The sequence below is a fragment of the Lucilia cuprina genome, chromosome 2 (assembly GCF_022045245.1).
Source record: "Lucilia cuprina isolate Lc7/37 chromosome 2, ASM2204524v1, whole genome shotgun sequence".
NCBI lineage: Eukaryota > Metazoa > Arthropoda > Insecta > Diptera > Calliphoridae > Lucilia > Lucilia cuprina.
The window spans coordinates 20,731,428-20,757,926 of record NC_060950.1 but is presented as its reverse complement, the minus strand read 5'-3'; the positions used below and the strand labels follow the sequence as shown (position 1 = coordinate 20,757,926).

Sequence of the window (26,499 nt, the reverse complement as noted above, 5' to 3'; positions counted from 1 at the left end):
AATTAATAAATAAATTCATGAACGCAACAATCTCTTACTATAGTAGACAATTCAGATTTATTTTTAATATTTACTTTCAAAAATCCACCTTTAAATCTCTAGGATTCCGTTTTTATTTAAAATGATTGAAGATTTAAAAACTTAGCCGGCTTACTGTCTATTTTAAGCCGCCGCCGAAAGTTTTAGTGGCAGACGACGGTAATATATGTCGGCGCAGGACCACAGAAATAGCCGTCGCGCTATAGCCGTCAATGTTTAGCTTGCCGCAATACCGCCGATTCAAATATTAATATATTTCTTAAAAAAATTAACTGAGTTGCCATTTTTTACATACAAATTGAAACAAGTTGCCATATCACATAGTGTTCATGTTGTATTGCAAAACTCTGTTAGAGACAATTTTTTAATAAATAACTGTAATAATGACGATTTTCTTTTAAAAAGATACTTTTTTATCAAACACACCAATATAATTTATGTTTATACTGATCGTCAAAATATTGTGAATAAAGTGCAAAAAGTTTGTTTGGTATGGAAAATGGGCAATAGTCCCCATACATGAACAAGTATTATGTGATGAGAAATCTATCTAACAAATTTCATAAGAATCGTTCCATAATTAACCCTTCCTTTCATATATGATCCATTTGGAAAATAAATTTAACGCTCATCACTGGGTTAAAAATGCGAAAGGATTCGGCATGTGCGGAATGACACTCTTATTTGTTCTATAAAAACAAACAAATATACATATAGCAAATGTTCTAAAAACTCTACAAATTCTCAGCTTAGATTAAGCCGATATTTTAGCCCCCGCCGTTATATTTTATAACAAGCTATCGCCGCCGACCACAAGTTATTGAGCCGCTGCCAATCATTTTATATCGGCTTGTATCTCTGCGCAGGGCTCTGCCGACGGCTGCTGGAAAACAAAAATCGCATAATTTTTTTAGTTTTACGGCAATTGAGTTTAATAATACATAATTTTATACATAAAAACTGATGACTACAATGGGAGCATAAAATCCAAAGGCCACACCACAACCCATTTTAAACAATTTTGGCTGCGGTAAGCAAAATCAATTAGTGACACAAGTTTTATTTTTGCAGCTATAAAACATGGCTGGGTTTTTTCTTTCTGCATATCAAGGGGTTTCTTGAGTAGATAAAATTTGTTTGTGAGTGGAATGAAAAAAAATTGAGCAATAAGGAAAAAATATGAAAACAGAGGAAGACGCGTAGAAGAAGTGTTGTAAAGTGGTTTATAGACATTAAATAAAACAACAGAAAATACTTTGTTTGAAAACTCGAAAAAATTCACATATTGCAAAAAATATTTTTTTATTGTACGTGGGCACAATCAATATTTTGTATCTTTCGTGGCGTTGAAAAGTGAGTACTTATTAACAACTGCGCATTGTCAGCGAAAAACATTGGTATTTAAACACAAAGAATAGCAAAAAAACACCCGAATGAATACGAATAAATTTATCCGTCAGAAATGAACAGTAAGTATATTTATTATTCCAGTGCATAAACAGCTGTCAAATGAGATTAAACAGCTGACTTGTTTACGTTTAATGTAGATAATGGTGTTGCCATCTATTCATCGTATTTTGTAGTAAAAGTTGGTAACTCAACTTTTTTCGTTAGGAATAGTGGGTTATCAAATTAATAGATATGTAGTTCAAAATTAAAAACAAAATTAACGTTATTTCGAAACCCAATCATATCAAAACCTTACCGTTCATTTATTTCCGTGTGACTGTCACTTAAGGAACGAAAATAATAAATATAAATTAATTATAATAATAAATTAAAATATAAATTATTTACGATACGCTAAATTTAATTTATGTATTAATAACTTCACAGGGGCTTAACTAAATTTGAATTTCCTGCTGGTCCAACATAAAAGCTATTACAACTTTTATCAAACAACATCTCTTAATACATTCATCATTGGGGTGAAAGGCTATTTTAAAAATATGCCGAAATCAAGTTCCGTAACTTCATCGAATTCAGTTAATTCGAATAAACAGAACAACAACCATTCAAATGTCGATAATCAAGACTCTACATCGTCGGGCAATTCCTCAGGCTTTTTACACAGTCATGCGTTGTCGAAATATCAGGGCCAGAAATGGCAACAGATGTTCGATGTCGAAAAAGTACTCAAACAAATCCGCATGGCGGAAAAAATTCACATTAAAGGTAAAGGCTCGAGTGGAAACGACAACTCACACAAAAGTTCCAATAGCAGTAACAATTCTCCGCCCAACAAGTCAAGAAAAAATCAAATACGACAAGTGCAAAGACTGAATGGCACCGACATGCATTACTATGGCATTGTACCGAAACAGACGGCATTAGATGTGGTTGTGTGTAGTGTGTGTTCCGGCATATACACAAAGATGGGTTTAAATAATCATATGATGTTGCAACACCCCACGGTTTGGACCAGTGTGTCATCGAAAGTTACGCCACCGGTAAATGATACAACATTGGGTACAAATGACAACAGCCAAGACAGTTTAAAAGGGAGTGAATCGGCATCTAATGCTACGGCGGCGGTCACCGCTCAAAATGAGTTAATGGGTTCACCATCGGATTTGTCTGGGACAATGTCGACGTGCTCAAATGCTTCGTCTTGTTCAACATCCACATTGTCATCGGCAGCGCCAGCTTCCAACTATGTTGCGCCTCTACCGACAACCACAAGTTCCCGCCAGAAAAGTAGCTCAAAAGCTGGGAGTAGCTCGGGGAGTAGCAGTGGCAGCCGTTCCCGCAGCAAAAGCAAACACCATAGCTCTTCCAATGCCACAGCATCTGCGTCGTCAAATGCCAATGCGGAAGTGTCGCATTCTTCAGCAACAGCAGGATCAACCTCAGCTGCTACAACAACGTCCAGTAAAAAGAGCTCATCAAAAAAGAGCTCTTCCAGTTCATCGTCTTCAAACGCAAACAGTTCCTCAACAACAACAACAAATGGTGGTGGAGTTACAAACAACAACAACAATAACACCAACATCAACTCAGCATTGAACACTAAGGAAACAACAGAAGTAAAATTAATAGCTAGTGGAACGTCATCTACAGTATCCACTGCTGTAACCACAACATCAATAACATCGTCGTCATTAACAACGGCAACAGCCACAACGACAATTTCAAACACAACCACAAGCTCATTGGATGTTCCTCAAAACACTACTACGATCACTACAACCAATGCTAATTTATTCGGTTCATCTTCATCATCGTCATCATCTTCCTCCTCTTCGTCATCATCGTCATCATCTTCTTCGTCTTCATCCAACTCATCGTATTCCTTGCCCCCTACACCTAAAATGTTGGTAAACAACACTCCACAGGATTCGCAGCAACTTTCCAATCTTACGACAATTGCGGAAAATACCTTCTCGCCTGGGGTCCTCGATAACAAAGACAAGCTTAATTTAAACGCAAGTGGAGAGAGTATTACTACAGCAAGCAAGAAAAAGGTAAGAATTTATATGTAAGTAAAATGCAAAATTTCTTTAAAAATTTCATTTATAAAATCTTTAAAATTATTCTAAAAACTGGTTACATTAATTATCTGTAATGGATCTTAACTCAACGTAGAATTAGACAATGTCCGATATATAATTAAAATAAACTTTTCATAGAACAAGCTTATATTACTAATATTCGTATGTTCTTCTTCGTCCTCAAAATGACAACTATTAGAGTATCCATTTAATAGTATAATGATATTCCAGTTATCATAGCTATAACATAATTTCCTAAAAATTCAAACAACAACAATTTACATACTAGATTTGATTTGACTGAAAAATTTGACCATACTTAATTATTTCTTATTAATTCCAGAGATGCTTGTGGTATCTTAAAATAATTTAGGATTTATTTTTAACGTCAAAATTCATATTTATTGTTCTTTATTCACAGATCAAAAGCTCTGTTACACCCTTTTGTATACCCGAAAATGTTGATGCTATAAAAACTGAAACAACAGAAATGCCACCACTACGAATGGTGGCAGCACAACAACCACTAAACCAATACGAAGCCCAAATAAGTGAGCTTGATCAAGCAGTTTCTTCGATCACTAGTAGTACTAATGGTCCTTCAAATAACAATGAAAACAAAATTGAATCAACAACCAGTGTAGTAGTAAATAACAACAATAACTCATCATCATCATCATCTATGGGTATTAAAATGGAACAAACTGAGTGTTCAATTCTAACTGGCACACAGCAAGACATTCAGCATCAGCAACATCAACTTCATACTGAAGATGGACAAATGGTGCATAATACATCCGATGATAGTGCCATGTTGAATCATGTTTTGGACGTAATGCTCGATAGCAAGTTGATAAATGAAATTCTAAATGCTGAAACTGATTTAAATTTCGATGAAAATGTTTTGAATGATAGCACGTCAACGGGACAACACAATACAAATCAGCAACAAGCTGTTTACTTGGAACAACCACTTACCAAACGCATGCGTTTCGATGAATCGTCAAACATGGGACGCCTTCAGCAACAACTTGCTACTGGAAGTCATGAAATTACTGGTGAATTTGCCGTATTTCCGCAACAGCAACAAACTCAACAGCAGCAGGCAAACCACCCACCTCAAGCCCAGTATGCCCAATACGATGGCTCAACAATGACTGGTACACTAAGCATGGATGGACAATATCAAACTCCTATCGATGCAATGCAATTGCAACAAATTTTATATCAGCAACAGCAGCAACAACAGCAAACTATTGATGCTTCTGCCTATGTCGCTGGTAATTTAAACCTGGGCAATCATCAACAGCAACAACAGCATCAGCAACTTTATGATCCAAATGCTGGCACCATAGTGGATACAAAACAGATTTTAGAATTATGTGGAGGAACTGTTGGCGTCCAAACGGCCGGCAGTAATGAATTGATAAAAGCTGAAGAGTTCGTAACATTACCCGAGGATGTTTCTCATCAATTTCAAATTTTCAATGTTCCATCTTTGACTGACGACATGGAACCCGAGCCACAGCAACAAGTAACACATCACATTGTGGAGCGTCAGTATGTAATGCCAGGTCAAGAAGAAACTGAAGAACAATTAATTTACGAAATAACTACCAATAATTCTTCGATGTCCTCTATGAGTCAACAGCATCAACAACAAGTTTTAGCAGAGTTTCTTAATCAGGCAGCCTCCTCGTACGAACAACAGCAACATCAACAATTACAACAGGTTTCGTCGCATCATCATCAACAGCAGCAGCAACAGCATCAGCATTTTGAAGGAGATAACAGCCATAAGACGGATAACTTTTATGATGAACTATTAGATTTCGACTACAGCATGATTGAGACTGTAAAATCGCTTAGTTCATCAGGAAGCAGTGGCAGTAGCAGCAGCAGTAGTAGCAGTAGCAGTTCAAATAGTGGCAGCAACTCGAATGCGCTGGTTAAAAGTGAACGTGATCATACTCCTAACTCATCTTCGTCCTCCTCCTCGTCATCATCATCATTTAAATACCACGAAGACTTTTATTTCAATGTGTTCTTTTATGCGGGCATTCCCCGACCACTTGCCATCAATTGCTTTGGTCTGATAAAACTACCTCAAGGGGTGGCCACCACTTTTCGCAAGCACTTACTTACCACGCGTAAAGCCAATAATAGTCTGATGTCTTTAGGTGGTGGCTCCCTAAACGGTGTAGTGGGACAAAGTTCCTCGGCCTCTACAGCCGGAGCTGTAAGCAGTCGCTTTAGTAATTCCAAACAATTGCCCAGTTATTTCACCAATCTCGCCAATAATGGTGGCAACAACTCTAATATGAGTAATGAATTTTCCATAGGCAGTATAACCATAACCAACACTCCTTCTAATATACAACAGCAGCAGGCATGCAATAATGGTACCCAACAGCAAAACAAACAAAATAGTGGTGGTGGTAGTACATCGAATCCTCTAGAAATAAATCTAAACAATATAAATGGTGGAATCTCTGCTACGTCTCCTGTGTCAACCCAACCAAGAGGACGCACCAAGTCGGGGGGATCAAATCATAGTACAGGATCTTATAACAGTACATCATCCAACAATCTAAAACATAAATCTTTGGGCAATTTAGGTAATTCGACAAATGCTGCTCGTGTCACTGTGGGAACAATAGGACCCTACAATGCTAAAACTATTTTTGTTAGTAGTTCAGCTGCTCTAAGCGCCGATCGAAATAAATTTATTAAACGTAGTCTTATAGCCAAGGTTCAACATGAACCAACACGAGTCTCTCAGTCTCCGCAACAGTTTACAAGTAAAAAGTTGAGTGACATGTTAAGTGGCAAAAAGTCATGTAGCTCGCTGAACAACAGTGATGTTGTGGGAAGTTCGGGTCAAGAGATTAGTTCAGAAACTGCTGTTGCTGCTGCTGAGAAACAAGCAAAATTAAATCGCGTAAATCGTTTTTACGAAAGACGTCGCAAATTAATGACAATTACACAACAGCAGCAGCAAAACCACAGACAAACGCCGTATCAAAACAGCCAAGTATTACGACGGCAGCAATTGGAACACCAATTGCAGCCTCAACAACAACAGCAAAAATTATTAAAGCAACAATTATTGCGTAGTTTTTCGGACTGTGGCATTAATTCAACATCGAATACCAACGTTGCATCAGCAGATTCAAATGTAATGCGAGTTTTTGTCTGAGCTCTCTTAAACTCTCTCTTATTATTAGCTCTTATTGGCTTTCTAAAACTATTTTCACAGATGAAATAACAACATAGGTGTTGTGATTAAAAATCTATAGCACCACAACATATAAACTACAAAAACAAAAAAAAAATAAATATTTATCATCAAATGAAGGTTCTTATTCACCGTTAGTGAATTGTCTCAAGTTTATTATACTATTTCTATTAAATTTTCTCTACACTCTTAAACACAACAACAATCTTTTGTACTGCTCTTTTCTTCTTTCTTTTCCTTAACTCTTTACTTTTAATGCATATAATACATTTGTAATTTGAAAAGAAACACTTTTATTTTGCTTTTACAATCTTTATTCCAAAACCTCTACAAATTTAGTTTGTAATTGTAATTTTAATAAACTTTGAATTATTTAAGTTAGAATTTATTTTATCTCTCCTCTATTTAAATACATAGTTCACATAGTGGTAAAACAAAACAAAAAAATAATTTTAGTATTTTTTATTTCAATTTTTTCTTTAAATTATTTAATACATTGTATACTATTAAAATATTATGATTATTTTTATTTAAATTCATTTCTATTCAGAAAAAAAAACATATAATTGTGTACGCTTTTCCTTTTCGTATCATTTTTCATCAAATTGGTAATAACCAATCAAACAACCATTTGCACTATTCAATAACATTTGTAGTATATTACATTTTCATACAACTACATACATACATACATATATGGCATATGCTTTTTTTATATCAAATATTTGTGTAGTTTACTTTAAGTTTTTAAATCTTTTTATTTTAATTATTATCATTGTCATTCATACATACAAACAACAAACATAAATATTACAATTATTATTTTGTGAGTATCAATGATTATTTTATGATCGAAGATCTACTATATGCTATATTAATTTATATTATATATATATTTAAACAAAAAAATAATAAAAATAAAACGAACAACTTTATTATTTAATAATAATATTTGTTTTAATTAAACTTTGTCGTATAGACAGAAAGTATTTTAATTTCACAAATATGTAAATAGATTTAAATTACTAACGTATACATTTTTAAGGAGTATGTGGACTGCCGGTCCACACTAGAAAACTTTTTTCATTTTGCTTGAAAGAGAAAGAGAATGAATATTATTCATCTCTTTTCGTTTACCAAATAGACCTGGTCCACACTAGGAACCTTTTGTTGAGAAACTTTTTCTTAATTCTCTTTTGAAGTTTCCTTAATGCCCACACATAGAAACTTTTGTTTCAGAAACTACGTATTAATTGCAAATAGACGTTTAGGAAACTTTAGGCGCAAGCAAACGCACAGAATCTATATTATATATACTATTAAAGTAAATTTTTAGAGTTACGTTTCATTTTAATTCTATAAAATACTCTTATTATAGAAGACAATTTTACAATTTTAAAGTGTTTCACTAAATTCTTTTTCACACTTAACCTCCAATTTACCTTAAACTTCAAAACACAAATTTAACGTCAGAGTGTATGACAAAATCACTACATGGGTAACACATATTAAGAAAACAATCAAAGAAACAAAAATAATAAAGTTGTTTACGAATCTTTCAAAAACAAAACAACAAAAATAATTGTCCGGTCGTTATTTACGTGGCCTTAATGAAGAAAATCAACAAAGTGTTGATGAAGTTCATAAAATTCCAATTAGTTATTGATTAACTTATTTGTTTCATTACAAAAATGTTAACAAAAGAAAGGAAGATATTAAGCTTAAAATTGATTATATGTACTTGTCTTTTAGTTGGTAAAGTATACGCTACCATATCGCCAGGAGATAAATCTCAAAAACAACCCAAACCACTGAAAGTTAAAACCGGTCCAAGAGATGAAAGCGTTTTTGATTTGGACTTAATCGATATAGAACCTTCGGCCAAAGAAATACTTATTAATAGTGGCTCATATTATAAAGATACAACTGCTCGACGTTTCAATGGAACTGTATTGGGTTTTGTGACGCCGGTATGTAATTAGGATTAAAAAATATTTTCTTTTTAATTATTGATTATTTCTACATTTAAAAAATCACAGTGGAATTCACATGGCTACGAAATAGCAACAACATTTGCAAAGAAATTTGACGTCATATCGCCGGTATGGTTTCAAATTGTCAAACAAGAAGGTAAATACAAAATAAATGGACTCCACGACATTGATGCCAGATGGATGAAAGATGTGCGAAAAAAAGGAATAAATGAACAAAGATCTATGCAATGTAGGTTAAAACTAAAATATTTCGATTGAGGAGACACTAACAAATAATTTGTATATCTCTATAGTCTTTCCTCGTTTTTTATTTGAAAATTTTAGTGATAATGACTTTACCCAACTACTTTCATCCGATCAAGAGATATCCAAAGTCTCCGAACTATTAAGAAAAACCTGTGTACAGCACAAATTTGAAGGCATTGTTCTCGAATACTGGCTGCAGCTTGGTGGTCGTGTAGCAAATAAGTTCTTACAAAAACTTGCCATTTCGATAAGCAAGGCATTAGCTAAAGATAATTTAAAACTTATTTTAGTTATTCCCCCCTATCGTCCTCAGCTGGTTAATATGTTTAATGATTATCACATGGATAAATTGTACCAGCATGTTTATGCCTTTTCATTAATGACCTATGACTATTCCACGGTGCAACGACCTGGAGCAAATTCTCCTCTGCATTGGATTAAACAGTCTATTGAGCACATAGCTCCCGACAACACAAACGATGTGATGGTAAAACGTAAAAAGATCCTTATGGGTTTGAATATGTACGGTAATGATTATACGCCAGATGGTGGTGGTCCAATCGTTGCCGGTCAATATTTGGATTTATTGCGCAACCTTAAAAAACGTTTAACTTATGATGAGAATGATGTGGAAAACTTTTTTGAAATAAGGTATAGATGACTATAATATATGTTTTTTATCGATTTATCTAATAACGTTTTTTTTTTGTTTAATTGCAGAACTAATACTGGTCGTCATTATGTGTTTTATCCTACACTGTACTCCTTAAATGAGCGCATTAAACTTGCACAAAAAATGGGTGTTGGTATATCTATTTGGGAATTGGGACAGGGTTTAGATTACTTTTATGATCTATTTTAAGTAGTCTACATAGTAAAAAAACTATTGCAAGAAAAATAAATGCTTATAATTGCTTTTTTGCAATTAAAATTAAAAAAATGGGAATTGTTTATTTGGCAATAAAGTGGGACATCTTACCGACTTCAATGAGATATAAATAGTATTCATTTTTTAAGCACTGTATAAGTACATACAGTCACACAGACCTGTGGTATTTTAGAGCATATTTTTTCATATTTTGTAAACATACAAACATTTTCAGTTTTTTTACATAAATTCTTAAAAAACGAAGTTTTTCTGTTTTAATGGAAGTTTTTTTTTTAATAAATATTAAAATGTAAACAACAAACTCTGACATCAGTATGTACCACTCATGAGAAGAAACTATAATCACCTGATTAAATAACACTACCTTATCTGAATTCGCCTTGACAAAAAAAGCAACTCTACAAATCTAATCAATACAATCAAATTTGGCGGCATTTTTTATTTTCATCTTCAACTCTACTTTTGTTTGCTGCTTCTATTTTGTTGTACTTAAAAAAAAGCGATTGCCAAGAAAGAAGAAAAACATCGAAATAAAGAAAAAATACATAGCAGCATAACTGCGAAATTGTAAACAGTTATTTTGTGTCGATCTTCTATGTTGCAAATATTGTTTAAAAGTCGCGAATTTATGCCTTAACTTAAAAAAAATTAAAGAACTTCATATAAATTTCCAAAAAATTATTAAAATTTTGAAACTTCAAGTTGTAGTTCAACAAAAAAACGAGTAAGCCAAATGATGGTACGCGAACGGGAGCCTGTAGAACAGCCACAAACTCAAGGTGCTACACAGAGCCAGGCTTCTAATCTGTGGAGTCAAGTGGAGAGCCAGCCCATGGACAATATAGTTTGGGGCCGTTTATATGGCAAAAATATTAAAGTTAAATCATTGGGTACGAGCAACAGACCCTATAAAATACTCTATCTGAATACGTCTTTTTCTGTTGGTAACATTTATGTTGTGTTTGTGTTTTTTTCTTTGGTTTTAAGTGTAGTGTTATTTTCTTAAAAATATTCATTTGTATATATTAAACTGATCCATGTGATGATTTTGTCCTTGACAAAAATATTAATATATAACTTTTTTGTCACTTCCTATTGTATAGATTTGAATGTTGAAACTTTTACGGCCGGACGAGGAGAAAACAATGATCTAATATTGACACTCAACGATTTGCCGGAAAAGATTTTATGTCGCATCTCCAAAGTTCACTTTACCATTAAACGCGCAGATTGTGATCTTTCAAATCCAGTTTATATTGAGGTAAGCATTAAATATATACCTTTACATACATATGTATTAGTAGTAGATACATATCCCAGCAGTTCGACAAAGAGTCAATGCATACGAAAAAGGCAGTAATTTCCACTAATAGTTAACCACCTGGATTATCGTAATTCGTATGTTTTGGATCATTCATTACGAATGTGCCCTTTGTAATCGAGAATGAAGACAGTCGTCACTTTAGTGTCCTCTTTGTAAGCGGGAGCGAAGACAGTCGTCTCTTTACTGTCCTGAAGTAACCTAGAGATTATACTCTTAAAAGTAGTTTTTTTTTGTATTTCCGAAAGTGGTTATTTTACCCATCTTTTGGTGAAATGATTATTAGTTTCTACTTATATGCCACCATCTGGTTGACTCAAATTTATATCTTTCGGGTCAATAGTCACATTATTGTCCCATAGTAGACACTTGAAATTTTTAAATTTTAGTTCCATTAATATCTTACCACCTGGCTGACTCCAATTCGTATGTTTTTGGTCTTTCGTCACAAATAAACTCTTTGTAAACGAGAATGAAGAGAGTCGTCACTTTACTGTCCCCTTTGTAAGCGAGAGCGGAGGCAATCTCTTTACTGTCTTTTTGTAGGGTGTAGAGTGACGATTGACTTCCTCGTAGGACAAGCCCATGTTAAAATGGTTGGTCACCTAGGTAGTCAGGTGGCTAGGGGCCACCACAAGTGTTAGGTTAAGTGGTCAGTTCGGGACTGTTCCGTCGAACTGTTGGGATTTGAAAGGACCATTTAAAAGTGAGATAATTTGATTTTGATCTTGAGGTACCTATTTTCCAAATGTTTTTGAACTACAATAGTAGAATGTTTTTAATACCTTAAAATTATAAAATTTCATCCAAATAAATTAAGCCTAATTGGTTATAGATGCTTTATATGTAACTTTATATTAAACTTTCATATCAATTCTTTTCATTCTTGTTTTTGTTAAATAGTTTTTATATATTTTTGGTTCTTGAGAAAATCTTGAGCACAAAGATATGTCCAACAAACTTAATGTATTATGTTTATTTACGAAAAATTTTGTATAATTAAAACATTTTAGGACTTATCTCGAAACGGTACCTTTGTGAATAGTGAAAGAATTGGAACCAACCGACGACGCATACTACAAAATGATGATATAATCTCACTGTCACATCCCACTTATAAAGGTTGTAAATGTTTTTATATAATTATAATGCAAATATTCCTTTATTACAAAAAAAGAATACATTTTAGCTTTTGTTTTCAAAGACCTCAGTCCAAATGAGGCCATGGGCCTACCCACAGATATCACTTCCAATTATTATGTAAGTCGAAAATTAGGTTCCGGTGCCTGTGGTTTAGTTCGTCTAGTCTACGATCGACGAACATGTCAACAGTATGCAATGAAAATTGTTAAGAAAAATATGCTGGCAACTAGTACAAATCCAAATCATTTAAATGATCCAAATCGGGTAATGAATGAGGCTAAAATTATGAAAAGCTTGGAACATGTAAGAAACAGACATACATACGTTAATATTTGTAGTTGCTGTTCTAAATTCCGAAAAAGTTTCATATGAAAAAATGAATTTGTAATTCATTTGTGTAATCGGAAATTAGAAGGGGACACAATCACTAATCTATTATATAAAATTATTAAAATAATGTTTTTTTTATGTTTTTAATAAATAGCCTTGTGTTATTAAAATGCATGATATAGTTGACAAGCCCGATTCTGTGTATATGGTTTTGGAATTTATGAAAGGCGGAGATTTACTCAATCGCATTGTAAGCAATAAACGTTTATCGGAGAAAGTATCAAAATTATATTTCTATCAAATGTGCCATGCTGTTAAATATTTACATGATAAAGGTTTGTTTATATTTTCAATATCTAGATTATATGCTAAATTTCTTCCTATAAAAAAAAACAGGCATAACTCATCGAGACTTGAAGCCTGATAATGTATTACTTGAAACTTCCGATGAAGAAACATTATTAAAGGTTTCTGATTTTGGTTTGAGTAAGTTTGTACAGAAAGATTCTGTAATGCGTACGCTATGTGGCACACCTCTGTATGTTGCACCAGAAGTGTTGTTAACTGGTGGTCGAGGAGCCTATACCAAAAAAGTTGACATTTGGAGTTTGGGCGTTGTTCTATTTACTTGGTTTGTAATAATATGTGACAAATTATTTTACGCACTTAATTCTATCTAATTTTTTTATTTATTGTATAGTTTGAGTGGCACTTTACCATTTTCTGATGATTATGGTTCGCCAGCCTGTGATCAAATTAAAAAAGGACAATTTCGCTTTAATCATCCCTCCTGGAAACAGGTTTCTCAGCGCGCAACTTCTCTTATTAAAAACATGCTCAACGTAGACCCTCAGCGTAGGCCTACTATTGATGATGTTCTGCAAAGTATGTGGCTAAAAGATCCAGTCATGTTACGCACTGCTAACAAACTTATGAATATCGAACCAATGGAGACAGAAGACCAAGAAAATTTCATAGAGCCACCCACTAAACGATCAAGACGATAAACACTTTACGTTTATGTTATTTTTTTTATACTTTGTTATAGTTTTAAACAAATGTATTAATGTTGTGTTGTTTATGTCTATCTCATGTGGCCAAATTTATTATTTATTAGTTGTAGTTTTAGATTAGTTATACATCTGCATTTATGTTTTTTTGTTTTGTTTTTATTATTACATATAATCATAATTCATTTGATATGAAGTTGCCATGAAATTTATATACCAGAACAATCACTTTTGTGATTATATTTTATTTCCTTGTTTCCTTTGTATTTATATTACATTTCCAGCAACATAAACACTTTTCTTTGTTCTTAAAAAAAATGAGTTGTACTCAAACTATATTTTGTGTTGTTCGAAATGTTTATGTCTATTTAAAGAAGTTAAAACTAAGAAATTTTATTATACATTTACATCAAAAACTAAGAACTATTACGTATTATTGAAAATTTACAAATTTCTTTAAACTTATTTTAAAAAATGTAATAGTTTTTGGTTTTATGCCACAATTATTATAAACTTGTATTATTTTTTGTAATTGTCATTAGTATTAATTTACAACTTTTAGTTTACAATAAGCTGTGCTTATATAGCTTTCCTTTTTTATATATACAAATCTGGATAAGAGGCTGTGATTTGCCTTGATTTGATTAATAAATCGACATAATTTTTAAATTTTACAATATTAATTATATTTTTTTATTAAATTACTAGCCATTCGATTAGGAATGGCTAGTAATTTAATTTTTCATGGATTAAAAAGCATTAAATTAGTCAGGAATCATCACTGACGCCAGATGTAATAGGCAATAGAAAACTGCAAACATGACAAGTAAAGGAACACAGCTTTTATATGAAAAGGAATTTAAAATGCCCATAGCATTTATATTTAGTTACAATTGTATTAAAAAACGCAGAAAAATATTTATTAGAATAAAATTACATTCGATTTACTTTCCACTATAATTGTGTACTCGGTTTTAATAAGGGAAAATTTATGCGAATTCGTTTTTAAACGATAAATTTGTTCGACTTTTAGTATTTTATAAATAGTCCACTATTTCCGACTTTTTGACTATTTTCGACTATTTTTTTTTTACTTTTTTTAAGTTTTTCCGACTGTTTTAGAGTTTTTTTTACTTTTTTTTCACTTTTTTAAAATTTTCGACTACTTTTGACTTTTTTCGACTAATTTTTTACTTTGTCGAGGTTTTCCGACTATTTTAGAGTTTTTGACATTTTTTCCACTTTTTTAAAATGTTTGACTATTTTTGACTTTTTTCTACTATTTTTAAATTTTCGACTATTTTTGAATTTTTTCTACTATTTTCGAGTTTTCGACTTTTTCCGATTTTTTGACATTAATTTACAAAGTCGACTATTCGGCTGTTAGACTATAGTCGAGTTATCGACTTTTTTTTCGACAAAAAGTCGATTGTTCGATTATTCGAAAGTCGATTTATTAACCCTAGTATTGTTGTTATAAACAATAGGTCTGTTCGCGTACTAACAATTGTTACTGGATTCCGTTCGCGTACTTGTGAAATCGTGTAGTGAAAGGATAAGAGAGATTAATATACATCTAGAGTTTTATAGTTGAAACGAAAAGTCGACTTTTCGACTTTTTGCATTTTATGAAAAGTCGACATTTCGACTTTTTGCATTTAGTTAAAAGTCGATTTTTCGACTTTTTTCATTTAATTAAAAGTCGATTTTTCAACTTTTCGACTTTTAATATTTTATAAATAGTCGACTTTTCGACTTTTTCCGACTTTATTCGACTTTTTCCGACTTTTCGACTATTTTCGACTTTCCGACTTTTTTCGACTATTTTCGACTTTTTCCGACCAGAGTTAAAAATTTATAAAGTTGCCAGAAGCGAAAATTTGTAATGTTGCCATTTAACATTATATTATTATTATAATTTTAATTATAATTATTATTATTTATTATTAATAAAAAAAATTTATTTATATTTTTTCTATTTTTTGAGTTTTTTCGACTTCTTTCTATTTTTGACTTTTTTCGACTATTTTCGACTTTTTCCGTCTATCCGACTTTTTCCTACTTTTCGACTTTTTTCTACTCTTTCCGACTTTTCGACTTTTTTCTACTCTTTCCGACTTTTCGACTTTTATTTACAAAGTCGACTTTTCGACTTTTTCATAGACTATAGTCGAGTTATCGACTTTTTTGGAACAAAATAGTCGACTTAGACTTTTCGACTTTTTTCGAAGAAAAAGTCAATTGTTCGATTATTCGAAAGTCGATTTATAGAACCCTATATTCAACTATCGATTTCCATTCACGTTTGTAGCGTTTTAAGTTTTAAAATATTAAAAACCTTAACATAAAATTTTACAGTAATAAAACATTAATTAATATTAGAAATTTTCGTTTTAAATGTATTTTACATAGTAAACGTTTTTTTTTTTAATTTTTAATTTTTTAATTTTGACAATATTTTTTTAAATAAATTTTCTGCGATTTTTATTAAATAATAATATTTTTAAATTGGCGTTCGAGTACTTTTTAGATAATAATTTTTGATTGAAAGTAAATTACTCTATCATAAAGTTACTGGATATGTTTTTCTGGAAAGTACGCGAACCCAAATATATTTGCTTCCAAAATCCCATTTTCTGATGTCACGAATTTCGTGTTTATTTAAAATCGTTGAAAATTTAAAAACTAAACGTAGTTGAATACATAGCCGACTTACAGTCAATTCTAAGCCGACGCCGACATATTTAGTGTCAGTCACCGCCGCCGTTAATATTTATCGACGCAGGGCTCTGTAAAGAGTTCATTTTGAAAAGTAAAAAATACCAAGCCGTATACAACACGCTAAAATTATTGTGCTTGCGTAGTTATTAAAAAAAATTGCGAAATTAATCTTAAATAATTAAAGAAATTATTGACAAAGCATTTATTTCAAGGTAAATATTATTAATAATAAACGAATGCTAAAATCGCGAAAACAAATTCAGAATAATATAACATGAAAATAAAACAGTTTCACTGCAGCAGACATTTTTTTCCTAACCTCATGTATTTTAAAAATGGCGTCTGCCGGTGCTAATATTAAAAAAAAACACATAATTTTGGTAAACGAAATTTGTTTGTCTTTTCTAGCACAAATAGCGGCTTTATTATTAAATATTTCAATACAGTTGACGCAAACTAAAATAAACAAACAAAAATGGCCGATAATGATGATCTTTTAGATTACGAGGATGAGGAACAAACCGAGACCACCGTTGCCGAAACACAAGAGGCACCTAAAAAAGATGTTAAAGGTACCTACGTATCTATACACAGTTCTGGTTTCCGTGATTTTCTTTTAAAACCTGAAATTCTAAGAGCTATTGTTGATTGTGGTTTTGAGCATCCTTCGGAAGGTAAACAAAAATATCCTTAAAATTTAGAAAAAAAATGCTAATAATATTTTTTTTCGTTTAGTACAACATGAATGTATTCCCCAGGCTGTTCTAGGCATGGATATTCTCTGCCAGGCTAAGTCTGGTATGGGTAAAACAGCAGTATTTGTGCTTGCCACATTGCAACAGCTGGAACCCACTGAGAATGTTGTTTATGTTCTAGTCATGTGTCACACTCGTGAACTTGCATTCCAAATTAGTAAGGAATACGAACGTTTTTCCAAATATATGCCAACAGTTAAGGTAAATTTCATCATTAAACAAACAAAGTGAATCAATAATTAAAATAATAAAAAAATTGTTTTTTTTTTTTTTGCTCTAGGTTGGAGTTTTCTTTGGTGGCTTATCCATACAAAAGGATGAAGAATCTTTGAAAAATGTTACACCTCATATTGTTGTCGGTACCCCTGGTCGTATTTTGGCTTTGATTCGCAATAAGAAGTTGAACTTGAAGCATTTGAAACATTTTATTCTGGATGAATGTGATAAAATGTTGGAACAACTTGGTAAGTACAGAACGTCTAACTATAAATTAACAAATTAAAACTATCATATACCCACGAAAATAAACAAAGTTTGAAGTATATTTTTATACATATAAATTTAGTATAAAAATGAATTTGGACCTGAAAACTTACTCCCTATTCAAAAATTACATTTTTTTTAATTTTCTAATTTCATATGTATATTATTTTCCACAGATAGATAACAATTTGTTTCTGTTTTTCTTTATTCATTGCAGATATGCGTCGCGATGTTCAGGAGATATTCCGCAGTACACCACATGGAAAACAAGTTATGATGTTTTCCGCTACTCTAAGCAAAGAAATTCGACCGGTTTGCAAAAAATTCATGCAAGATGTAAATATCAACGAGTTTATAGTTCTATCAATACTTCTACCACTACTACTCCAATTAGTTGTTCTACAAAATACTAATCGTTATGCGCCACCACTAAGCAAAATCTCAAATTTTATCTCCTGACTTGCAAAGTAAAAAAAATTCGAGCGACGATTTACGGTTTCAATAAATTTTGTACTTTTCACATAACATGAAATATAAAGCCGGGTAAACATATAATTAATGAAATTGAAAAATATTTCTAAACGGATACTATTTCAACAATCGTTTAAGAGCATTCAAATGCTTATAATATATCGTGCATTAATGTTCGGGTTAAACTTTGTGATATGACAAAGTTATAAACTATTATAAAAACTAAACGTGGTAACTAAAACGAAGAACAATAATAATAATAAATTATTACCTATAAACAATTAAAATAACTGCGGTTTATAACACATTAAATGATAATTGATACAACAATTCTTAATGATCCTGAGAGAAAAAAATTAAATACTAGTTAATTTTTCAACATAACTAAAAGAATTTCATCGAATTTAATTACATATTTAACTTCGCTTTCTTAAACGATAGTTAAACTTCGGCTTGGTGAATGAAGATTAAGTTCAGCCAAAAAAAAAGTTTTCAAATTCTATGTTGGAGTCCATCCAATGATGTGAAGTCTCATGCAATGACAATCTCACACAGACAAATATATTAACATCTTTTGCTCAGGCATTACTACATAAAGTCTGTTACCCTAGGCTTTTGTGTCTGTGGGCGGCATTTGCTAACGAAGTGCTTAACGATCGAATCGAAGCCCCCTTTCGAATGTGAAAGACTTGTTTTGAGAACGTTTTGGTGGTAGTGTGGCCGTATGTAGAGTAAAATTAAATTAAAATGACAATAATAGTTAACTTGAGTAGAGCGAATATTGTTAAATAAATGAAAAGTTTAATTAATTTTAATTCTTTTGATTTCTGTAACCTTAATTTTTAGCCCATGGAAGTGTATGTCGATGACGAAGCCAAGTTGACATTGCATGGTTTGCAACAGCATTATGTTAAGTTGAAGGAGAATGAAAAGAACAAAAAACTATTTGAACTTTTGGATGTACTAGAGTTTAATCAAGTGAGTTAAATAACAAAAAAAGAAGTCTATAGTTTAAACTTTTAATTTCCATTTTTTAAGGTCGTTATTTTCGTTAAATCTGTACAACGTTGTATGGCTTTGGCACAATTGCTAACTGAACAAAATTTCCCTGCCATTGGTATTCATCGTGGCATGACACAGGAGGAGCGTTTAAATCGTTACCAACAATTTAAGGATTTCCAAAAGCGTATATTGGTGGCCACCAATTTGTTTGGTCGTGGTATGGATATTGAACGTGTCAATATTGTCTTCAACTATGACATGCCCGAGGATTCCGATACCTATTTGCATCGTGTGGCCCGTGCTGGTCGTTTTGGTACTAAAGGTTTGGCCATTACCTTTGTTTCGGATGAAGCTGATGCCAAGATTTTAAATGAAGTCCAAGACAGATTTGACGTTAATATTACCGAATTGCCCGATGAAATCGATCTGTCATCTTACAGTATGTTCAGCATTTATTTCCTACAAATCAAACTAATTCATATCTTAACTCATCACTTTCTTACTTTTTTACAGTTGAGGGCCGATAAATTTTTAGCAATTAAGTGACAGCTGCCAATCTTACTTATTCTAATAACTATTAATAGAAAAAAAACAAATTTTCCAGAAATGAACTGGTGGATATAACTATGGCAGTTTATGAATGTAAACAATTATTAAAACTAATATGATTTACAACACCCTGAAGAAATTTTCAATAAAAAATTATTCAACTCCAAGAATAGCAACAATAATACCATACTCACCCAACAAGAAGAGTTTTTTTTCTTATTTATTTTACTTATTTTATATGAATGATTTACACTAATTTTAAATTGCTTAATATCAAAGCAATTGGTCATTAGAAAAAAATTACTGATTTTTTTATTGTAGGATATAAATAAAACAATAAATTACTACTCTGTCGTCATATTTTCATGGTGATTGTGGTAGAAAAGTAAATATAGTAAATGGAGTTTCTTTTTGTCGAGTCGTGAAAGTTCTAAATGTTGCTGCAATAGGACTGTAGTAAAATCTACAATACCTAGCAAGGGTATATTAATCGTGGTTGTATGGCGATATGGGTGATTTGTTGTAACAGGTTGGCTGTAGGTTCGAACCTTGATATAGATGACAGGGAAAGGATGGTAAAAACCACCCATTTGTCACTATAATAGGTTAATAATCGAAAGAATCCGCGACTTCATTAACCTGTCCTGGATTGGATGGCAAAATATCAAAGGCCCTGTGGTAAAAATTGATATGGATGCTACCAAAATATTTGTAGAACTGGACAGACGCAGTCTAAGGGCTCTGATAGGGATTATATCTGGACACTGCTCAGTTAGAACCTTTGTCAGTAAGTGGAACAGTAGTGTACCGGACTATTGCAGGTTATGCGAAGATGAAGTAGAGACGATCGATCATATCATTTGCCAATGTCCTAGGGTACAAAACCTCAGGATGAAATGGCTAAGCTATAGGTTCCATGGCGAACTGGGGTAAATTGCGGCACTTAACCCTTGCATTCTACTAGGTTTTATCAAGGGAATTAGTAGCTTCTTTGACTGGGTTTTGTAGGGGGAATAGGGATTTCCTTTATTATATATATAAAGGAATTATCTGTTGTTTTCATTCTTGTGTTGTGGTAGTTTTGGATTCTCTGTTTTCTGAATCTCCACGTTATTGAAGGGAATCACAATGAAACCTTATGGTCTCCGAGTGGACATACATACGTCGTTTTCTAACCTAACAGGTTGGCTGTAACTAGATGTTCTTTCCTGGGGAAAAACTTCCGGTTTTTTTACTTTGAAACTTTGTAAAGACCCATAAAAAAATCATTGGATTTTGATGGAGACCATAAAACTTATTAGCTAAGTCTAAGCGATCTGGCTTCCTATACAAACGTATAGGTCGTTTCGGTATTTCTCGGACAAGGCTGTATTGGATTGTTACCCTGGCATTATGCTTGTTTTATGCGGTGTCATTTAAATTTTCATCAAATCCGATGAAATACAATTAGGCGTGTATGTTCTACCAAACTAGAACACTAACCTATCGGAGGCAACATATATGTATATCCATAAAAAAAAAATCTTTAAAATTGTATTTTTTTTTTTTTTTTTTTTGGGTTTTGATTAGGATGGCGGTGCATCAAGCACTCATATTGCCAGGTTATCACACGTTTGTCCAGAGAAAACCCCACCAACCGACCTATATCTTCATATAGGAAGTTGGAGCATCCGGACTTGATTTCATCAAAAGTATTAATGGTCTCCACCAGTATATATTTGAGTTTAAATGGTCTCCACCAGGTTATATCGTGAGTATTTTATGGTCTCCACCAGGTTATATCGTGAGTATTTTATGGTCTCCACCAGTTAAAAACGTTTGAGTATTCTATGGTCTCCACCAATAAAACATAACCTCACTTGAGGTAATACGAAAGCACGAGGTTAATGTAGACAACATATAACTTTGAACAGTTATATGAAGTAATACATTACACCAGTGCGAGCGAGACGCAAAACTGTCGAAAGCCAGGCAACAAACACAAGCCTGAACGCGTTTAAGAAATAATCGCGATGACGCGAGAGTTGTTCCCCAACTCAGACCTGAATTACGACTGAATTGTATTTTTGAAGATGCTTTCAATTTCAAAAAGTAATTTTTCTTTTTACGCACCGCCCTACTATTAATGCCGACACTAGGGTTCTATACTATAGAATCTATAGTTGAAACGAAAAGTCGACTTTTTGCATTTTATGAAAAGTCGACTTTTTGCATATTATGAAAAGTCGACTTTTCGACATCCGACTTTTTGCATTTAGTTAAAAGTCAATTTTTCGACTTTTTTCATTTAATTAAAAGTCGATTTTTCGACTTTTCGACTTTTAATATTTTATAAATAGTCGACTTTTCGACTTTTTCGACTTTTTCCGACTTTTTTTGACTTTTTCCGACTATTTTCGACTATTTTCGACTCTTTCCGACCAGAGTTAAAAATTTATAAATTATTATTATTTATTATTAATAAAAAAACTTTTCTCTATTTGTTGCATTTCGACTTTTTCCGTCTTTTCGACTTTTTTCGACTTTTATTTACAAAGTCGACTTTTCGACTTTTTTCATAGACGATAGTCGAGTTATCGACTTTTTTGGAACAAAATAGTCGACTTCGACTTTTTTCAACAAAAAGTCGATTGTTCGATTATTCGAAAGTCGTTTTATAGAACCCTAGCCGGAACATATAATTTCAAAAGAAGCGAATGGGTTAAAAACTGTTTAAATAATTAAGCGATTTTTTTCTTTTCAAATAAAATATGGTAACATTAGAAGAAAAAACAATGTTGCCAATAAAAAATGAAAAGTAAAGATAAAATATAACGGAACTTTTGCAGATAAATAAAATTTGTTTAAAATAGTGTGAATTAAATTTATTTTTAAATAAACACTAATTATTCCCTCTCTGCTTCTCATATGAAAGCAAAATAAAGCAACGAAAATATAGCAAAGTAATAAGATAAAATAATGGAATCGAATAAAGAACAAATGCTTATGATGCACACCATGTGTCGAAATGAATTAAGTTTGTTAAAAATAAATCTGGAAAAATTCATTGAAGAAAGCGAACGCTGTCAAAAGCTTCTAAATGATTTTAATGCCATCGGCGGAGGAGGAGGATTTAATAACATTTTTGGCCTGATTGTTTTTGATCGTTACATGACACAGTTGGTCACTGTCTTGAATATGGCTCGCAAATTTAACATACAGCTGGAAATTAATAATTTGGATCAGACCGTGATAAATGCTGCATCCAATGGTTGTTTAGACGATACGAATTTTACCCAAACACGTTTACTGAAAGATTTTATCGAATGGAGAAATTCTATTGTGCAAGATGGTGCGATTCATGATAGCATTAAAACTGGTAGAATCAAAATGACTGAACATTTATTCGAAACAAATGAAGATACTTTACCTAGTAATGATAAAGCCCGAATGTTAGAATCTTTACTGAGGCATGAGAATAAAAGTTTGCTTAATCATCATAAGCAGCCACAGAGCGAATGCTTTACTAACAATTCCAAAAAGAATACAATCAATGATTTATTAGATATTATATTGCCTTCAAGAAGTCTTGATATCTTCCAAAAAGATTACACTTTTCATGCTTATATAGTTTATGTGGGAGACTATAAAAAACGTGAATTTTTTATTTGCCAAATGGATGACTACAAGACTCTATATGATATAAGCAGCAATACAAATTTCAAACCCATTCCGAGGGAGGATCTACCCACTGACGATTTGTTTTGTGTATTAGAGATAAAAGATACGACCCTGAGAAAATGTGTATGGAGAGCAGTGATTGTACCAGACGAAAGTACAACCTCTGAATCTCAAAAGTATGCTTATTTAATCGATTTTGGTGAAGTTATACCAATAACCGATCAATGTACAACATTCGAAGCACCTTTACTCTACAGACAAATACCTCCGCTGGCTATAAAATGTATATTAGAAGGCGTTCAGGAAAACCACTCGAATTGTGTTATTAAAGATAAAAAAAAATGTGAGCAGGCCTTGCATAAAAATGAATTTGAAAAAGTAACATTTCGTATGTTACATCAAGACAACCGAGTGCTACATGTAGTCATGTTGGAAACACCCACGAAAAACGACAACAATTTAATAATGACAACAAATAAACAATCAAATCCATTTTTAGATTTTGAAGATTTGGAAAATGATGATGAAAATTCAAGCAAAAACTCAGCTGCATTGCAATTGCCCAGGTCATTGCTAAAACAAGCTTCGCCTACAAAACAGCCGAGTTTAAATATTTTCAACGAAGTTGGTGATAAAATTCAACTAGTTGTAACACACATTGTCAATCCAATATCGTTTTATGGAATCATACAGAATGATTATTGCAGTGACTATAAAACGTTCTCTTGGCATGATCAACAAATATCACCCTTACAGAAAGAAATGTTTCCTCCACCACAACTAAATGATATTGTTTTATCGCAATATGTTAAAGATGATTATTGGTATCGTGCTAGAGTTATAAATATTGATACGAAAAGGCATCTTTATGAGGTAAATATTAAATAATTTTGTAAATATTTTTTAGTACAAAATCAATATGTAAATACTTTTTGCTTAACTTTTAATAATTATCATTTTAGGTTTTTTATGTTGATTTTGGAAATACTGAAGTGGTAACTCTAAGTAAATTAGCTAAATGTTCTAAAGAACAACTTAAAGATCCCTTGCGTGCGGTTCTCTTTCGTTTGTCTAATCTTTCTATTGTAACGATGGCAGATGAAAATAATGAAACAAATTCGTATAGTATGAAAAATCGTTTAAAAACTGCAATCGCAAATATGGTCGTTACGATACTTGATCAAATTCTAAATGTTGAAATTGTTCAGCGTATTAACAATGACTTGGTTGTGCGTTTAATTGATAGTCAATATGCCGATATACCCAAGATGCTCGTTGATATGGGCGTTGTTGAGGAAATCTAAAATGTTATATATTTTTTTTAAATTAACTCTTGTTATATTATACTTTAAATTATAAAGTATTTTACTTTTTATACTATTTTTATTATTAATTAATTTTTGACTTATAGACAAACAAATAAATGAAAAAGTTCGCAATATTTCGATTAAACAGTTGTTTACAAAGGCATTTATAGTGTTTGGAGTTTTCGATCTTTTTTACTTTAGTTGTTTGTACTATACGTTCTATAAATTTAGTAATTTATGAATTATTTTATATTATTTTTCTCTACTTTATAGATTTTAACATTTTGATTTTGTTATTATTTTTTAATAAATTGATTTTAAATTAAAATTTTTATTTTTTATTTGCTTTCTTTAAAAATAAAATCTTACATTCGGAAGACCGTTGTGCGTCTTTGCCATTATTGCTTAAGGGTAATAAGGTCGTCCTTTTTGCTCTGCCTTCGAGAGTTTTACGTTTCAAATAGCATTGGCCAATGTGTGACGTCAAATAACTGTACCAAGTTACGGGTTTTTGAGGTACATGTTAACCATATGCAATCGTGTTAACTTAACCTAAGTTTTTAATTTTGATTATGGTGGAGAACCAAAAAAAAAAACAAGTAGGAAATTATAGTCGGGCATGGCCGACCATATAATACCCTACACCATGAGTATATTTTTAAAATTATAAAGAAACTTTTATGTTGAATATTATTCCAAAATATTTAAGCAATTTATTGATAAAAAAACTAAAATTTCTAAATGAGGCTTTATATAGGTCAAATATGGGCCGATCCTCGGTAAATTTGGGAAAAGGATATATTTTTAAATAACAGTTAGTTGCGATACAAATGGTTACAAGTCAATTTTAGACGCTTAAGACATTTTTTGAAGGGGGGTTTGTATGGGGGCTAGGGTCAAATAAGGACCGATCCTGCATTGCCATTTATTTATACTTATATAAAACTTATTTGTACACATTTTTAGAGAGACGTTATTATGGCATAAAAAGTTCAAATCGGGAGGTACGGTTGTATGGGGGCTAGGTGAAATAATGGACCAATTTCAACCATTTTCAATAGGCTTCGTCCCTGTGCCAAAAAACATGCTTGGTCCAAATTATCTTGAAAATTGCGGCCTGTACCTTGCCTTGTACAAGGTTTTCATGGACAGCCAGCCAGACAGACGGACGCACGGATGGACATGTCTTAATCGACTCAAAAATGATTCTGAATCGATCGGTATACTTTAAGGTGGGTATTGGACCAATAATTTTGTATGTTACAAACATCAGCACAAACGTATAATACCCTCCCCACTATAGTGGTGTAGAGTATAAAAAAACTCAAATTGGTATTCTGGCCAGTGAATCAGTGATTCGGCCAAGATAAGTCGTAGCTACAGGAGCTAAGCAAAGTTAAAAAACAAACAAACAAAAAAACTTTAAAATTAGACAAATTTAAACATTTTATTATTGTAATTGTTGATAAAAATATTAATAAAACAAGTATGAATGTATAGTCGGCCATAGCCGACCATATGATACCCTACACCAATCGGTATGTTCAAAATTTAAAAAAAATTAAGCATTTGATTTGTTTTTTAACTTTTTCCGGAATATATTTACTTTTTTTTTGGCAAAAAAAGAGATTTTTTACAAGAGGGCTCAAATGGGAGTAGGGGAAAATAGGGCCCTATCCTTATATATGTTGGTAGGGGAAGTTAAGACTACTTCAAAGTTAATTATGTAGAATTTAAAAGTGTTATTAGTGTTTGTAAGTGAATTTTGACCTTCAAGTCATTTTCTGAAGGGGAGTTTATATCGGGGCTAGGGTCAAATGGAGCCCGGTCTTACAAAAAATCGGTAGATT

General features: G+C 32.2%; 5 protein-coding genes across 7 annotated transcripts; all 5 read left to right on the top strand.

Annotated features, from left to right (window-relative positions):
- The first annotated feature begins 902 nt into the window (after positions 1-902).
- On the top strand, positions 903-7,711 carry LOC111678369 (serine-rich adhesin for platelets). Of its 2 annotated transcripts, none has more exons than XM_023439666.2 (3): positions 903-1,069; positions 1,876-3,503; positions 3,952-7,711. In XM_023439666.2, the coding sequence occupies exons 2-3, from the start codon at positions 1,989-1,991 to the stop codon at positions 6,727-6,729; spliced, it is 4,293 nt and encodes a 1,430-aa protein (XP_023295434.2). In that variant the 5' UTR covers positions 903-1,069; positions 1,876-1,988; the 3' UTR covers positions 6,730-7,711. The 2 variants fall into 2 exon arrangements, with proteins under 2 accessions (XP_023295434.2, XP_046801835.1); XM_046945879.1 differs by lacking the exon at positions 903-1,069 and adding an exon at positions 1,370-1,508.
- A 608-nt stretch (positions 7,712-8,319) lies between these two features.
- On the top strand, positions 8,320-9,966 carry LOC111686975 (chitinase domain-containing protein 1). Its single transcript, XM_023449381.2, has 4 exons — positions 8,320-8,738; positions 8,808-8,991; positions 9,056-9,659; positions 9,729-9,966. Exons 1-4 carry the CDS (start codon positions 8,460-8,462, stop codon positions 9,868-9,870), a joined length of 1,209 nt encoding a protein of 402 aa, XP_023305149.2. The 5' UTR covers positions 8,320-8,459; the 3' UTR covers positions 9,871-9,966.
- A 400-nt stretch (positions 9,967-10,366) lies between these two features.
- Positions 10,367-14,384, top strand: LOC111686974 (ovarian-specific serine/threonine-protein kinase Lok). Of its 2 annotated transcripts, none has more exons than XM_023449378.2 (7): positions 10,367-10,841; positions 11,001-11,158; positions 12,232-12,340; positions 12,408-12,664; positions 12,846-13,026; positions 13,088-13,322; positions 13,392-14,384. In XM_023449378.2, the coding sequence occupies exons 1-7, from the start codon at positions 10,631-10,633 to the stop codon at positions 13,696-13,698; spliced, it is 1,458 nt and encodes a 485-aa protein (XP_023305146.1). In that variant the 5' UTR covers positions 10,367-10,630; the 3' UTR covers positions 13,699-14,384. The 2 variants fall into 2 exon arrangements, with proteins under 2 accessions (XP_023305146.1, XP_023305148.1); XM_023449380.2 differs by having other exon boundaries at positions 10,370-10,787.
- Positions 14,385-16,474: 2,090 nt separating this feature from the next.
- LOC111686976 (ATP-dependent RNA helicase WM6) lies at positions 16,475-20,076 on the top strand. Its single transcript, XM_023449382.2, has 8 exons — positions 16,475-16,634; positions 16,831-17,096; positions 17,158-17,378; positions 17,458-17,641; positions 17,878-17,996; positions 18,978-19,109; positions 19,170-19,572; positions 19,647-20,076. The coding sequence occupies exons 2-8, from the start codon at positions 16,898-16,900 to the stop codon at positions 19,658-19,660; spliced, it is 1,272 nt and encodes a 423-aa protein (XP_023305150.1). The 5' UTR covers positions 16,475-16,634; positions 16,831-16,897; the 3' UTR covers positions 19,661-20,076.
- Positions 20,077-22,477: 2,401 nt separating this feature from the next.
- LOC111686977 lies at positions 22,478-24,971 on the top strand. The gene is made up of 2 exons (XM_023449383.2): positions 22,478-24,215; positions 24,305-24,971. The coding sequence occupies exons 1-2, from the start codon at positions 22,641-22,643 to the stop codon at positions 24,644-24,646; spliced, it is 1,917 nt and encodes a 638-aa protein (XP_023305151.2). The 5' UTR covers positions 22,478-22,640; the 3' UTR covers positions 24,647-24,971.
- The last annotated feature ends 1,528 nt before the right edge of the window (positions 24,972-26,499 follow it).

Excerpts from the sequence above, each read along its gene's own strand:
- LOC111678369 (XM_023439666.2), top strand. The coding sequence starts at position 1,989 with ATGCCGAAATCAAGTTCCGTAACTTCATCGAATTCAGTTAATTCGAAT. Across the intron at positions 3,504-3,951 it reads CTACAGCAAGCAAGAAAAAG|ATCAAAAGCTCTGTTACACC; the intron begins GTAAGAATTTAT and ends CTTTATTCACAG.
- LOC111686975 (XM_023449381.2), top strand. The coding sequence starts at position 8,460 with ATGTTAACAAAAGAAAGGAAGATATTAAGCTTAAAATTGATTATATGT. Across the intron at positions 8,992-9,055 it reads TGAACAAAGATCTATGCAAT|TCTTTCCTCGTTTTTTATTT; the intron begins GTAGGTTAAAAC and ends ATATCTCTATAG. Across the intron at positions 9,660-9,728 it reads GAAAACTTTTTTGAAATAAG|AACTAATACTGGTCGTCATT; the intron begins GTATAGATGACT and ends GTTTAATTGCAG.
- LOC111686974 (XM_023449378.2), top strand. The coding sequence starts at position 10,631 with ATGATGGTACGCGAACGGGAGCCTGTAGAACAGCCACAAACTCAAGGT. Across the intron at positions 12,341-12,407 it reads GTCACATCCCACTTATAAAG|CTTTTGTTTTCAAAGACCTC; the intron begins GTTGTAAATGTT and ends AATACATTTTAG. Across the intron at positions 12,665-12,845 it reads TTATGAAAAGCTTGGAACAT|CCTTGTGTTATTAAAATGCA; the intron begins GTAAGAAACAGA and ends TTTAATAAATAG.
- LOC111686976 (XM_023449382.2), top strand. The coding sequence starts at position 16,898 with ATGGCCGATAATGATGATCTTTTAGATTACGAGGATGAGGAACAAACC. Across the intron at positions 17,642-17,877 it reads TAAAATGTTGGAACAACTTG|ATATGCGTCGCGATGTTCAG; the intron begins GTAAGTACAGAA and ends TATTCATTGCAG. Across the intron at positions 19,110-19,169 it reads ATGTACTAGAGTTTAATCAA|GTCGTTATTTTCGTTAAATC; the intron begins GTGAGTTAAATA and ends CCATTTTTTAAG.
- LOC111686977 (XM_023449383.2), top strand. The coding sequence starts at position 22,641 with ATGGAATCGAATAAAGAACAAATGCTTATGATGCACACCATGTGTCGA. Across the intron at positions 24,216-24,304 it reads CGAAAAGGCATCTTTATGAG|GTTTTTTATGTTGATTTTGG; the intron begins GTAAATATTAAA and ends TTATCATTTTAG.